At 36.7% G+C, this 14367-nt stretch overlaps 1 protein-coding gene across 4 annotated transcripts in view; it reads left to right on the forward strand.

Moving 5' to 3' along the window:
* NRXN3 (neurexin 3) overlaps positions 1-12375 on the forward strand; it is an 891094-nt gene extending 878719 nt beyond the window's left edge. For 2 of the 4 annotated variants that reach the window (XM_042814128.1, XM_042814129.1), the window contains one exon: positions 9422-12375. In XM_042814128.1, the coding sequence (XP_042670062.1) occupies positions 9422-9723 (302 nt within the window). In that variant the 3' untranslated portion in view covers positions 9724-12375. Of the gene's footprint in view, positions 1-9100 lie in introns of all 4 variants that reach the window. The other 2 variants (XM_042814126.1, XM_042814127.1) reach the window with 1 other exon arrangement.
* Positions 12376-14367: the final 1992 nt, after the last annotated feature.

Consider the following 14367-nt stretch of genomic DNA (forward strand, 5'->3'; position numbering starts at 1 on the left):
CATCTTTGAAAGTGTGTGGAATATTTTTTTCTTTAAAAATAAAATTTTAAACCCCCACAATCATTCTTATCTCCCTTCTTACTGGGAACAAAGTGCTTTTTCATTTTTGCTTTTTTTTTTAGTATATCTCTACATAGTTATATTTTGATGTATTTCTTTTCAATGTTTGAATTTCTATCTTAGGTTTGGTTTGTTCTAATCTAATAATGAAAAACAAAAACAAAAGAGTTATGAATTGTTTTCTGCAATTTCTCCCTTTAATTCCCTCTTTAAATATGGAACTACTTCACTGTCAGAATCCCACAGCTGTATTTTCGAGATTCTCCAGAGAATCTGAATGCAAAAGCTAAGTTGAGTGGGGAAAGGGTGTGCCAACACAGTCATTACATTTGAAACAGTGATTTGATGTGCTCAAGAAATGACTGCCTCATATTACTGAGAGTACTCATATCAATCTGATGGACTTCAGAGATGTGATTCTTAAAAAAGAAAGAAGCTGTGAGTAGCTACAGATGAAGTTGTTCCAATTCCAATGCATAATACTTGTTTCCTGTTTTTTTTTGGTTTTATTCTCTGGTTATTATTATTATTATTATTATTATTATTAGTTTATGTATTTTTACTGCTATTTTTAGTAGGAAAAAGTTTAAACTGTTTTTATAATTTGAGAACACTTGATGAAAATGTAAATATTAATACTATAATTATTAATTTTTTGTAACTTGCATGTTGAAGAAGTTGCAGCTTAGGGTTTGTGAGATTGTCAATGTTAGAGTTCTGTTCTTTCTTTTTGTTGATGGGCATGAATATGCTCATTTGTTTTTGTATATTGCCCATCCCTTCCTTACAGCCAGAAGCTCTAATGCTGCTAGATCACTCCGTACCGCCCTTACATGGACATGGCAACTGACTTACACATTCACTCCCATCATCTTCATCTCCTGTGTAGTACACTCATAGATTTTTACAGTCCCACTCCATCCACCCTAGGCATTTTTTCTTCCCATAATTCCCCTCCACCTCCCCTTTCTTTAGCATTGTTAAAATTTTATGTGCAGTCATCCATTCCTTAAAACACACACACACAAAAATTATAGAAAAAAAGAAAATGTTTAAAAAAATATATATCAAATTGACCAAAAAGGCAAAAAGAGCAACAAACTTTGCTTTTCAAAAAACATTATCTATAGAGATATGCAAACAAGCAGAAGTAAATTCTATAAAATGTACAGGATTTTTCAAGTGTAATATGCTAACAACTTTACATAAGATAAAAAAAAAAAAAAATTACAACCAAAAACAGCAGGAAAAAAAAAAAGTTTGAATTTGTTAAGGTGCAAGATTTTTTTCTTTTCATGTTATGTGGTGTGGATGTATGTGTTGTTGCCTCCCTGTATCGCCCTTTGTTGTAAAACAATTATATTAAAAAAGAAATAATAAACATTTTGCTAAAAAAAAGTTTTTAAGAAACAACAACGAAAAAAAAAGCAAGTTACAAGAATGTGGCAATGCTACTTGTCCAAGAGCATTCTTACACAACTTTCTTTTGTAAATTTTTCTTTTCATGCCAAAAAACATGCGGGCAATTTGTTGATGTAAGTTGACTGTTATGAAATCAATGTGGTATGCTTTCTAAGTATTTTTATGTATTTTTGATTAGTTTTTTAAAAAGGTATTTTTTTATTTTCATCGTTTTTTTTTCAGTTCTTTTAAATTTTAACTTTTTTTTTGCTGATAAAGTGATTGACTTATTTTTTTCCTTTCTCTGATCTTGTTGCTGTGGCATTTTTCTTTTCTAGTACATGATTTTGTTTTGGGAAAAGTATACAAATTCACTTATTTATTTTTAAATCAATTTGTATTTGCTTTTATGTTATGTGCTCTTTGTGTATTGTCTATTACCGGATTGCATTCTACATAGGAGGGGGTAAAGGAACCTGTGGTAGTTTGCTCCTGTTTTTTATCAGTCTGTCTCTCTAGCTTTCATTCCCCTTTCCCTTTCCCAAAATGAATCACCAGTAAAGCTACTTTCTTTTAAAATACTTAAATTGTATGTAGTCCAATGCTGCAGTTTTCATTTCAAAGGAAAGCCGATGAGACTTCTCAAGCATTTCAGTAGCTCTCAAGGTCTTCTTATTGCAGTTCTACATTTTTCCTATGTAATTCTAATGAAAGTGTTTTATTTCTATTAATTTTCTGACTGCTGATTATCTGCCCAATGTCCATTCTAACTGATACTCTCAAGTGTACTCTTCCCAGGTAAACACACTCATCATATTATGACTAGAATCAAGCTTGCTAGTATCTTCCAGAAAATTTACATTTGAGAAATACTTCCCTACTGAAAACCATGTTCAGAAAATTTCAGAAGAGGTTTGGGTTGATTTCTTCAAACAAAAATGAGCTTTTAGTAAAAGTAAAAAAGGTTGTATTCTTTTATAAGCATGCATGTTTTTAGCATTCCTGCATCTTAACACTGTACTTAGAAGGTATCTTAGGTTCAACTCGCAAGTCCCTTAAACCACTGATGCTGAAAACAGAACAAATCATTTGACCAAGTAGGAAGCTGTCACCAATTAATCATGAGAGTTCAAACTAATAATGGGAGATGGACAAAGTCATGTTCCAGTTGATTCAAAGCAACTCAGTGTCTGGCACCCAAATACCTTTGCTCTGAAATCCTGCCTGCAAAAATGATCAACTCCACTGCAAGAAGTACAGCTTTAATCACTCTGAGTGCACCAAAAGAAGATATTTGAGGTGAAATGTTGCAGTATTCCACTATGGGAAAGATTTTTCTCTCTACTACTGACCGTCAATTGCACTTAAATCACTGCAAAGGTAGAAAATAATATTAAGAAGGTTCATCTACTAGGCTTTGTGTTAGCATTGCTTTTCCTGTGAATATTTTCCCCTTCTCATTCTCAGAGAGCTCAAAGGAGAATTAAGTAAAACACCATTAGATTGAAGTTTATGAACTCAGTAATTTAATAAGAAATTATTGGCACTGATATTGCTTTGATTCAGAGGGGAAAAGGTAAGGAATTGTTTTCTATGACAAGTATGTCATACTAAAAACATTCAAATTTCAGAGGAACATCATAAGAATAAAATGCAAATGATGAACTTTGGCTGCAGAATTTGGATGTAATATAAAAGCTCTTCAAACACAGCTGGAAAAGAAAGAGACATTAAGGGTGTGTCCCTTATCAACACCACTCAAGATTTCATCTTTGCGTGCCCATTATACTCTTATCAGTCTTCTTCCTGAGTCTCCAGTTAAGCAGTCGTGGCTGTGAAGATGAAAGCTGGCAGCTGCTACAGTTTTTCAGTTTTTATTTTTCCCTTTTTTAGTGCCCTCTGCGTTCATGACTCACCCACAACATCCTTACAGTTCATAAGGCTTCTATTAAATTTTTAACACACTGTGTTTTCCAGTGGCAGAGAACTCTTACTGGAGATCAACCCCAGAGGTATGAATTATATATCTATAAATATACTCATACAGAAGAAGCAGGGCAGCTTCAAGGCTAAAGTAGACCTTTTATATCCCCAGTGATCTTGGTAGTTTAAAGAAAAGCACAACTCTGTGAAAATTGTGTATGTGATAGATTTAAGGGCTCACTTTTAAGGAATATACACACTGTGTTTGTTTCATGATGTGAAAAGGGCAAGAGAAGGATAGGGCTGTTTGGCACAAGGGTTCCTACCTCACAGACCTCAGTTCTCACAGTGCTGCTACTCCTTTGCTATTCATTAACATTTTTGTAATGCTGCTGTTGATGGGCAAACTAATTTAGTATCTTACCCACTGCAGAGGAAACCACTTTATAGGTTTCCCTTCCATTTAATTCTTGTCAAAATAAGCTTTTAAAAAACTTATTTCTTAAGGGGAACTACCTGCTCCCTGCCTGGGAGAGAAAGCAGAGGTCTGAAAAGTCCCTGTGAAATCTTTGGAATTCAAAAGCAATCCTGACAGCATACCGCTAACTGGTGCTCAGCAGCCAGCAGTAGAAAGGAGTGAAAGAAACCTCTAACTACCAGAGAACAGTCCATATCATCCACAGAGTCAAAATCTCATATGAATATTTGTTTGGAATCCAAGGCCCAAATTCACATAGCAATATGAAACATTAAACCTGCCTCAACCTTACCTTCCAGTCTTCAGGCAAGGTGTTTCAGAGCCTCCTTCTTACTTTTATCCAGAGACTCAAATCTTTAAAGCATAGAATCAGAGAATCACAGAATCATAGAATCGCTCAGGTTGGAAAAGACCTTAAAGATCATCCACAAGTCCAACCACAACCTAGCCATACTATCCTAACTCCAACAACCCTCTGCTAAATCACATCCCTGAGCACCACATCCAAACGATTTTTAAACCCATCCATGGATGGTGACTCAACCACCTCCCTGGGGAGCCTATTCCAGTGCTTAACAACCTTTCTGTAAAGAAGTGTTTCCAGATATCCAACCTAAACTTAGCTTGGCACAACTTGAGGTCATTTCCCCTCATCCTGTCACCTGTCACCAGTGAGAAGAGACCAGCCCCGCTCTCACTATAAGCACCTTATAGATATAGAAAGAGAGTAGTGAGGTCTCCCTCAGCCTCCTTTCCCCAAACTGAACAGCCCCAGTTCTTTCAGCCTCTCCTCATAGGGCACATTCTCCAAGCCCTTCACAAGCCTTGTTTCCCTTCTTTGCACGTGATCCAGCACCTTCATGTCCTTTCTGTACTGAGGTGCCCAAAACTGGACACAGTACTTGAGGTGAAGTCTCACCAATGCCAAATACAGAGGCAGGATTACTTCCCTAGTCCTGCTCACCACACCATGCCTGATACAAGCCAGGATGCCATAGGCCTTCTTGGCCACCTGAGCACAATGCTGGCTCGTATTCAGCCGATTGTCCATCAGTACACCAAGGTCCCTTTTCATCAGGCAGCTTTCCAGCCACTCCTCCCTAGGCCTGTAGAATTGTCTTGGGGTTGTTGTGACTAAAATGAAGGACGTGACACTTGACCCTTTTGAAACTCATACAATTAAAAAAGTACTTGTCTCAAAGCTACTTGTCTTTCACAGCCAACCTTTCAGAGTCTGACAATCCCTTATGAAGAGACTTGGCAATGATGTTGCACTTTGTCTTTTAAAGCTTTCAGAGCTTATCTTTAAAGCAACCTGGAGCCCTGGGCAAGAGGCACCAATTCTCCATCAAAGGGTTCACTGGCTCTAGGCAGTTTCCTGTTGTCTCATCTGTCACTCTGTGAGCCTCCATGGCCCCCCCTGCATGCACTCTCATCATCTGCCTATCATCGCACTCCCTCTTGTGTTTCTTACAAAGAGAAATGTAGTATCAGTAACACAGTTGTTTCGAAGTACAGTAAGAAAATTTGCACTTGTTCCCCCCATAGATGTTTGTGATCATGTTTCTCACAGTTTCCATGGAGCTTTTCACAATTCACACGTGCTGTCATCCTTAGATAGCACTTTTTTCTTCATTTTTTTAGACTGAGAGGCATTTTCATCATGTCATCTTACAGGATGCTGCTCTATAAACTATAAACTGGATACCCCAAGAAGTGTTCATTGTCTATGTGTACTATTAGACCTATAAGTTCTATCTAACTATAAGATTTGCATAGGTGCCTAGCATACCAATAAAACAGTGCCCACATTTGGCATTTACAGAGTGCTTTTTCCAAGTTACCTTCTTCAACGTGTCTCACAGTTTTTCCCATTGCAAACAAAGAAAAAACAAACATTCAAACCATCACCACACCACATAAAGCCATCTACTAGTTATTCTCCTGAAATATGCTATCTTAAGTAGATATACCAAATGAACTCCTTAACAGAGAATGATTACTAATTAAGGACTTTTAATAGCCTATTTCCTTAATGTATAAGCAAAAATTGTATGGTTTGTTGGGCACAGGAATGAAGCTAGAGACGAAATTAAATAGTTGTAAGTTAAAGTTCATCCAGTCTTCCTGGTATGAAAGATATTTCTCTTCTTCCATCCAATGTGAAATTAAAAGTCTGTAAAACTCATTCTTGATTCAGTCCTGTTATTCCACCAGACTTGCTGAATGAAAAAAAGTTTTGATCTGGTCTCCTTCAGTTATGTGACACATCACTTGTCTTAGCAACCCAATCAACTTTCCTTGACATTTCAGGATGACTATGATGGCAGCAGCCTTTATCATTGACTCAAGTCCTTAACAGAAAATAAATAAATAAATAAATATTTAAAAAACCAAAGCAAACAAACAAAAAACCCACAACTGTAGAACTATTACCTGCTTTTAAGGCAAGGCTCAAGGCTTACTGGGAGAAAAAGAAAGATTTTAATACTAAATATGAGATGTTTCTGATTCCTCTGATGAAATTAATTGTAAACAGGACAAGAATAATTCATTTTTAGAAGAAAACTGCCGAAAATATTGCCCCAGTGTGTGGCAGATGAGCTGCATACTAAAGTCATGTGCTAATATAATCTAATAACAAAGGTACTTCAAAGCTTTAGATGAACAGTTAAAAGCTGCAAAACTGATTTTTTTTCCAATTGGATGTCACAGATGGTGCATGAAATTCACAGACAAATACTGTTGTTTAACAGCAAAACAGCGATCTTAAAAAAAAAAAAAAAAAATCACTTAAAGGGACACTATTTACACCTGCCTTTCAGGAACTTAAATAACACATCTGTGCAAGTTGGTTTAATAAGCACTTAAATTATAATATTTTTATTCATTTTTAATTGCAGACTCACAGATGATATTTTCCTCTGAGGTATACTTCAAGATTAGCTTGAGACCACCTGTTTGCATATGTTATATGTGCCCCACTCTGACCGTGAATAGAGCTTCTGGACATATCTAAATCATATTACATGCTCCGGTTTGCACTGAACAAAAAACAACTCAGATGCGCAAACACAAAATGTTGCGTACCCACTTGGCAGATTAAATTTCTTGCTTTTTCCATATTTTTTGCTATACGTATTTCTTCTTTGTCTTTCTGTAAGAGAAGTGGTATGACTATGCTGAGGAAGTTCAAAAAACTAAACGGCACATTCAGGTTGGCCCTTTTTATCTCGTTTTGAAAATCACTTTGCATGCAGGTGTGTTAAGAAGATATGTAAAGTGCCATATTCTTTATTTTAGCCTCATTTCTACCCCGGTATGCGTGAGTTAATTCTGACTGTTTCAATTTATTAAACTTTAAGTAAAAGCTGGAATTATTTATTTAGAACCTAAAATTCTTTTTGCATCTCTTTCTTTAAGAACCAGTGAATACAAATTAATTAATGCTTTCCTACAAGTATTTAAATATGACTTGTGCTATTTCCAACAGATCTGGATGACTACTCATTGTATCAAATAAAATCTTCAGTTTATATTTAAATCATCTACCTTAAGTGACTAACCAAAGAGAAATGGCCAAGGGAAGATTCATACACAAACTTTCAAAAGCAATGACCTAAAAATGTGTCAGCAACCTGCATGTTAACAGAAGACTATGCAGTCTCAACTCAGTGAATTAAAGAAATGAATTATACCTCCATACCAGAGTAAAATGCTGGAGTGTTAATTATTTCTAAGGTCAAAAGAGAAAATACACTCATTTTACAAAATACAGACAAATCAAAACTACTCAGCTATGAGTAACAATTTTGCTGTACAGAAGCCAGTCTTAGAAATGACACTCTGGTTTTCTCGTTTCACGTTATACTTCAGTAAGGTACAGAAGTTGCAGCTATAGCTAAGTTACACTTCCAGAGTAGGCTATAAGTTTACCTCATGTTTAGTCCTTTGTAGGCACCTAGCTACCATGCTGGGAAAATATATCACTGGTATCTATGTATAAAGAATATCAGCAGGTGTGAAGAAATTTCTGTTGTGCGGATTCAAGCACAATTAATTTGGGTCATCCGAGTGCTTATTTAGTTGCATCATCAATCACAATTAATTATTTTCTTAACTTTTAATCAAATTATACTAAAAGGATATAAAGAAGAACAAAAGCTCAAGATGATATGACATTAGTAGCCCAAGAAGACAAAAGGCAAGGGACATGTCTAATGTAGAACAAAAAGGTAAGATTAAAAAGAAATGAACAACCTTTGAGTAGAGCTCTGTACCTTCATGGACACTAGTAAGTACCTGGTTCTTATGCCATATCTATCTTTCATGAATGTTCTCACAATTTAAAAACCAGGCAACAATCAAGAAGAAACGGATGAATGGGAAAGGCCTTAGGGAAAGGCCTTAGAAAATACTACAGAGGGAAAACACACTTGAGTATCAGAGAAGAAATACCAGTGCTTTCTTAAATGAAAAGAACCAGAGGAGGAAAAACCGTTAAGATGAACAGTAAAATCCCCCTGAGGACATAGCTGTACTGGTGGTCTGAAATAGTTCATTTTAACAGTCTTGTAACTAGTTGCTCAAGAAATACCAGTGCCAAAAACTGATGCCCAGAGAGTCACTTGAGAGTATCTTCAAAAGCAAAAATTTGAGTCCCCAAAAATTTGTAGTGTTTCACTCCACAAACCTAGCATAGGCTAGGGTAAAAGAAAATGGAACACGATTGATCAATGCCAGAAGCAGAGTGGGATACAAGAATCAAAGAAACCCCCAAGAAAGTTATTCATAGTGTAGCTGGGCAGGAAATCTGATCCCTGACACTTATTCATAATGCCCATATCCTTGTACCGCCCTTACGAGACTTGAAAATGGTGTCTTGTATCAGTAATGTGTACTAATCTTCTTTTTTTCTTCTCTTTTCCATCCCAGGAGGTGAATTAGTTATTCCTCTACTTGTAGAAGACCCTTTAGATATCCCTCCTATTGCTACTCGTGCACCTTTCATTACACTTCCCCCTACCTTTCGCCCCCTCCTCACCATTATTGAGACCACCAAAGATTCCCTGTCCATGACCTCTGAGGCGGGGTTACCTTGCTTGTCGGACCAAGGCAGCGATGGTTGTGATGATGATGGCTTGGTGATATCTGGGTATGGCTCAGGGGAAACCTTTGACTCTAACCTACCCCCTACTGATGATGAAGATTTTTACACCACCTTCTCCTTGGTAACAGATAAGAGTCTTTCCACTTCAATCTTCGAAGGTGGCTACAAAGCACACGCACCCAAGTGGGAATCCAAGGACTTTAGACCTAACAAAGTCTCCGAAACTGGTAGGACTACTACCACGTCTTTGTCCCCTGAGCTGATCCGCTCCACAGCTTCGTCCTCGACTGGGATGGTACCCAAATTGCCAGCCGGCAAAATGAATAACCGTGAGCTCAAACCCCAGCCTGACATAGTCTTGCTTCCGTTGCCCACTGCCTATGAGCTAGACAGCACAAAGCTGAAGAGCCCGCTAATCACTTCCCCCATGTTCCGTAATGTGCCCACAGCAAACCCCACGGAGCCAGGAATCAGACGGGTTCCGGGGGCCTCAGAGGTGGTCCGCGAGTCGAGCAGCACAACGGGGATGGTCGTCGGCATTGTGGCTGCTGCCGCCCTCTGCATCCTCATCCTCCTGTACGCCATGTACAAGTACAGGAACAGGGACGAGGGGTCCTATCAGGTGGACGAGACGCGAAACTACATCAGCAACTCAGCCCAGAGCAACGGCACGCTCATGAAGGAGAAGCAGCAGAGCTCAAAGAGTGGCCACAAGAAACAGAAAAACAAGGACAAAGAGTATTATGTGTAAAAAAGAATACTTATTTATATATAAATATATAAATACTTAATGAGATTTAACTATCAGAATCATTGCAGTGAACGAGATTAGGAGATATCGTTTGTGGGAAAAAGTATTGGGAAAAAAATATCAGCAGTGACTGTTAATGTCTCAGTCATCACTTGGAGTCAGCAAACTCTGCCCTAATGTATTATAAAGCACACTTAGCGTTCTGGAGATGGCGCATACAGCTCTGCCCTGTTAGTGAACTTGGACGTCTCCAAATCTCCTCCTCCGCTGAACTTTCTGCAAAAGTAGAAGACTTCATGGCTTACTTGTTTCATATCTCCAAGTGAGTCTTTAACAATGTTCATGATTCCTGACTGTATCAATAATTTTGCAGGTTAGTTATTTAAAAAAAAAAAAAGAAAGAAAGAAAGAAAAAGAAAAAAATGCAAACATTATTAAACAACAAAAAAAATATCTAACAAACTGATCTGGCTGTGTCCAGCACACCTAATTTTTTTGAGATTGGAGGAGGGGAATAAATGATTTTGGAGATTGTTGGATTTTGATTTGGTTTGGTTTCTTGGGTTGTTTTATTTTTGATTTTGTTTACTTTTGGGTGTGGGAGGAAAGGGTTGAGAGGAATGTTGTGGGGGTGGGGAGCATGATATGTGTTGAGAAGAAATCTCGGAAAAAAAATCCATAATAAATAAAGAGAGACTATTGCCATATATGAACTCAAAAGCTACTCATGGTGTTTACTCTGCATATCTGGTTGTGTTGTCTCTAGAAACCGTCGTCTTGCAGTAAGTTATTTGCTAACAATGCAGTGAAAGTATGTGATGGGTGCTGATGAAGAAAATTATGGAGAGCTGGTCCCCTTGGATCTGCCACCAGGATTTGCAAATGAACTGAAGAATAGATGGGTTTGGGTCTGTTCTGATCAGAATCATTGGAATTATTTGAGAATATCACTTAGTATGTGATAGCACAGCCAAACTATTGTTAAAAGGATTTGAAGATTCAAAAAAAAGGATGCTTAAGAAACAGTTAGTCATTCTGAGCTAAATATACCTTGCAAAAATAAAGGAGCCTTCCTCCAGGTTCTAGTTCTGTGACTGACTGCAATGCATGCAAAAAAAATAAAAAATCAGTTTAATAAAGAGATCAGAAAGACACCACTGGAGTTCAACTTGTGATAAGACCCATAAAATGTATGAAAAGTTAACCACTTGTAAAAGAATGCAAAAATGTATAGTTTCTTTTTTTTTGACACGAAACTGTTTTTTCATATGTAATACTTTAATTTTGTAGCTTGACATTTCAGATCATGTCTTTCCATTTGCCCTATTCTCTCTTTTCCTTCTCTTTTATATAAAAGAAAATAAAGCTGCTGTGACACACAAAATAATAAAGAAAAATGAATTTAATAATATTATATATATATACACACAGATATATTTATCATGGTATGTTTGATGGGACGACTGGAACAGAAGTTCTGTTATGGTCTTAATGTGGAATAAGAATGTTCTTGAAGAACAGAGTAAAAAGAAACAGAAAACAAAAGCAAACCGTAAGATGTGAAGAAAGCGTGTGTTTTAGCTTTGTCAGTTACCTGTGTCAAGAAAAAATACCTGAAAGTTTGTTTACATATTTTACTACTATTTTTTTTGCTAGTATAATTTCTATATGAATACCCTGAAGGTGTATATACTGTTTTATGGTTAAATTGGGAATGTCTTTTGTTTTTAACTGATTTAATTTGGTTGTTTGGTTCCTACATTTTCCCAGTTACTGTGAAAAGGATTACTTACTGTATAGAAAAAATAGCCAGGTGGTTTGATGGCCATGCCTGTCACATACAAAAAGAAAAAAAAAAAAAAAAAAAAAGAGCAAATGAGGGAGAAAGAGAGAAAACCAACAAAAACAAGATGGATTGAGAACTCTGAAATATCAGAAATGTACACTTTTTCTGTATACAGATGAAAACTAATCAGCTGTTTAGGTTTAGAAATCTACTCTTGCTGGTGTTCATAAGTCGCATGAATATTTGACTTTGAAGAAGTGTCATCAAATACACACACGCACATGGGAACTTAAATTCAAAGAAACAGCCTTCTCAAACACTTAGAGAAGCCGCTTTCATGTTAACAAATATTTTCAGTGTGTATGTGTGCGTGGTGCGTGTGCGTGAGAGGTTGAGCCTTTTTTTCCTTTTTTATTTTTTATACTAAAAAGAAAAAAAAGACAGGTTTTAAAAAGGTATGAAAGCACGATTTTAGATGATTTAACTGGCCAAAACTATATAGAGTTGATTATATCTTGATGTCTGTAAAAGATTGCTGTTCTTGGAGTCTTGGAGTCTTGTGAAATGATTTCCTTTCTTCCTTTCCTTTTTGCTTTCCTTTTTTAAGTTAAGAGGAAAAAAAAACAATTACACTTTCCTTTTTTTGTGTAAGTTTCTATTGGACATTTTTGGGGAACATGTGCATTCCTGTATGTGGGCTTCTACCATATCCCTGTTGCTTTATGAACAATCTTAAGAATTTTTTTTTGAGTTATTGTGATGTTATTGCTTTTTTCACCGTTCTTTTTCTTCCTTTTTGATTCTTTTTCTTTTCTTATTTGCATTTTGTTTAAAGATACGCTTAGCAATAAAATGTTCTTCCCAAAGCCCTGGATGTTGCTGGGTTTTTATTTCCAAAAGACTTATGGGAAATTCCAACCCTTTAAATAGGAAAAGCATTCTCTAATGCAAGTATCCCACGAGTGTCTCATCAATAGATTACAAAATCATGCTTGTTATTCTTTCTTTAATCCAATGAATCTTAATTCTTTCCTTTACAAGGCATAAATTCAACTTGAGAATAGATTCTACTTCATACCACTCCCAGTCATCACAACACTGTGTAAAAGAGTAGTTTTAGAGCAGATCTTATTTCCTCTTTTTTTTTTTGTTCTTGTTCTAACATTTGCATGGGCGAGAATATTCATGCACATACATTTTTCATTCAGCTACATTCAGTTTCTTTTGTGAATCATATTCTAACATCTTACAGATCCCTCACAAGGCTCTAAACCAGAAGTTCCTGTCTAAACTTCTCTCCATATTTGTCCCTCTCCTAAAATCATAACATTCATTGGTGATGAGTGGTACCTAATATTTGCAGTACTGTAACAGTCGCTTGGCATGAGGAAGACCTAGGTGATAATGTAACTACGATATCTTCTCAAATGTTCTGAAAAAAAAAAAATCATATTTTTGTCTCAGTGTTTTTCTTAAACCTGTTATACTTCACACAACATTGTGAAATGTTACGTGAAGGAATTTCAGCCTGAAGTACTCTAGCCCTGTTGCTACAGCCGCTCCTTTTGATTTTCTCTGTAATGTAATGAACATTTTATCACTTGGGCTAAATGAAAGTGTCAGAAATGAGGCTTTATTTTTACATAAAAGGTGTATGTTTATTGTGTAGTTTTGGCTGATCACAAAATCTTAGAATTTTTGAGGATAAAATGGATAATCTAAGTCAGCTTTGGAGACCCCAGGGACCATGTCCAGTCATGCTTTGAATACTCCCACAGACTCCAGAACCAATTTTAGCCATCTGTTTGGTGTCTGACAGCCCTCACAGTAAGCAAGCTTTTTTGTTGTGTTCAGATGAGGTATTTTTTGTATGCACACCCATTTCTTCTTATTCTTTTTCTGGGCACCACAGAAAAGAGCCCGATTAAGCCTTCTTTCTATGTGCAATTTATACACTATTCATATAGGTCCCCTCCCTGAATATTCTCTCCTTCAGGCTGAGCAGCTCTATAGACCTCTCCTTGTACAGCAGATGCTCCAATTCCTTATCCATCTTTTTGGCCCTTTGCTGGACTTGCTCCAGTTTCTGGAAAATCTGGAGTAGACAATTACCATACCATGATCTCTCAGCTAGGGATATAGCTCTTTTTTCAAGAACCAAGGCTTGGTAGTTGCTTCTCTCATCATTTCCCTACAGGTAAGCAACATCTTACTTTTTTAAGATCCCTGCATGAGATACTTAGTGTACTCTTCATGAAATTGTTCTGTTTTCTGCAGAGCCTCTTAAGGCCAAATGCTAAAACACTTCATGAAGATTTGAGCACAGAAACACTCAATTCTTCCTAGTTCCAGTGTTACAGGAAAGGAGTAATGAGGAGCATCTTTGTAGCTGGTTTGTTTTTCAGGTGCTTCTGTTCCTGCCTCCACACTGAGAGGGAAGGGCACAGATACTACTCTTTTCTACAGTTGTGGCTGGCTGGCTTACTTTGTTCCAAGACATGAGAAAAAATTCTTCAGAGAGTCTAATCATAATAATTTATAAAAAAAAAAAGATCTCTGCTCCCAAATTCAGTCACTGAGTGTTGCTGACTCCCAGCAAAGGCAAAGACACATGAATTATAATCAATGGACATGATTTGACACTCAAAGCTAAAGCTCTGCATTTTGTTTGTTTGTTTAATTAAACACTTTTTAAAACTATCAGCACAGAGAGAACCTCCAGGATCACAGACTTGTCATATTTCCTGTATGTACAGATAGATAGAATCATTAAGGTTGGAAAAGACCACTAAGATCATCTAATCCAATCACTGAAGCACCCATCAGTGGTGCTGGCTATATCATATCTGTAAGTGGCA

Source organism: Centrocercus urophasianus, unplaced genomic scaffold (assembly GCF_019232065.1).
Source record: "Centrocercus urophasianus isolate 14NV4802_14NV808 unplaced genomic scaffold, USGS_Curo_1.0 seq_14, whole genome shotgun sequence".
Classification (NCBI taxonomy): Eukaryota; Metazoa; Chordata; class Aves; order Galliformes; family Phasianidae; genus Centrocercus; species Centrocercus urophasianus.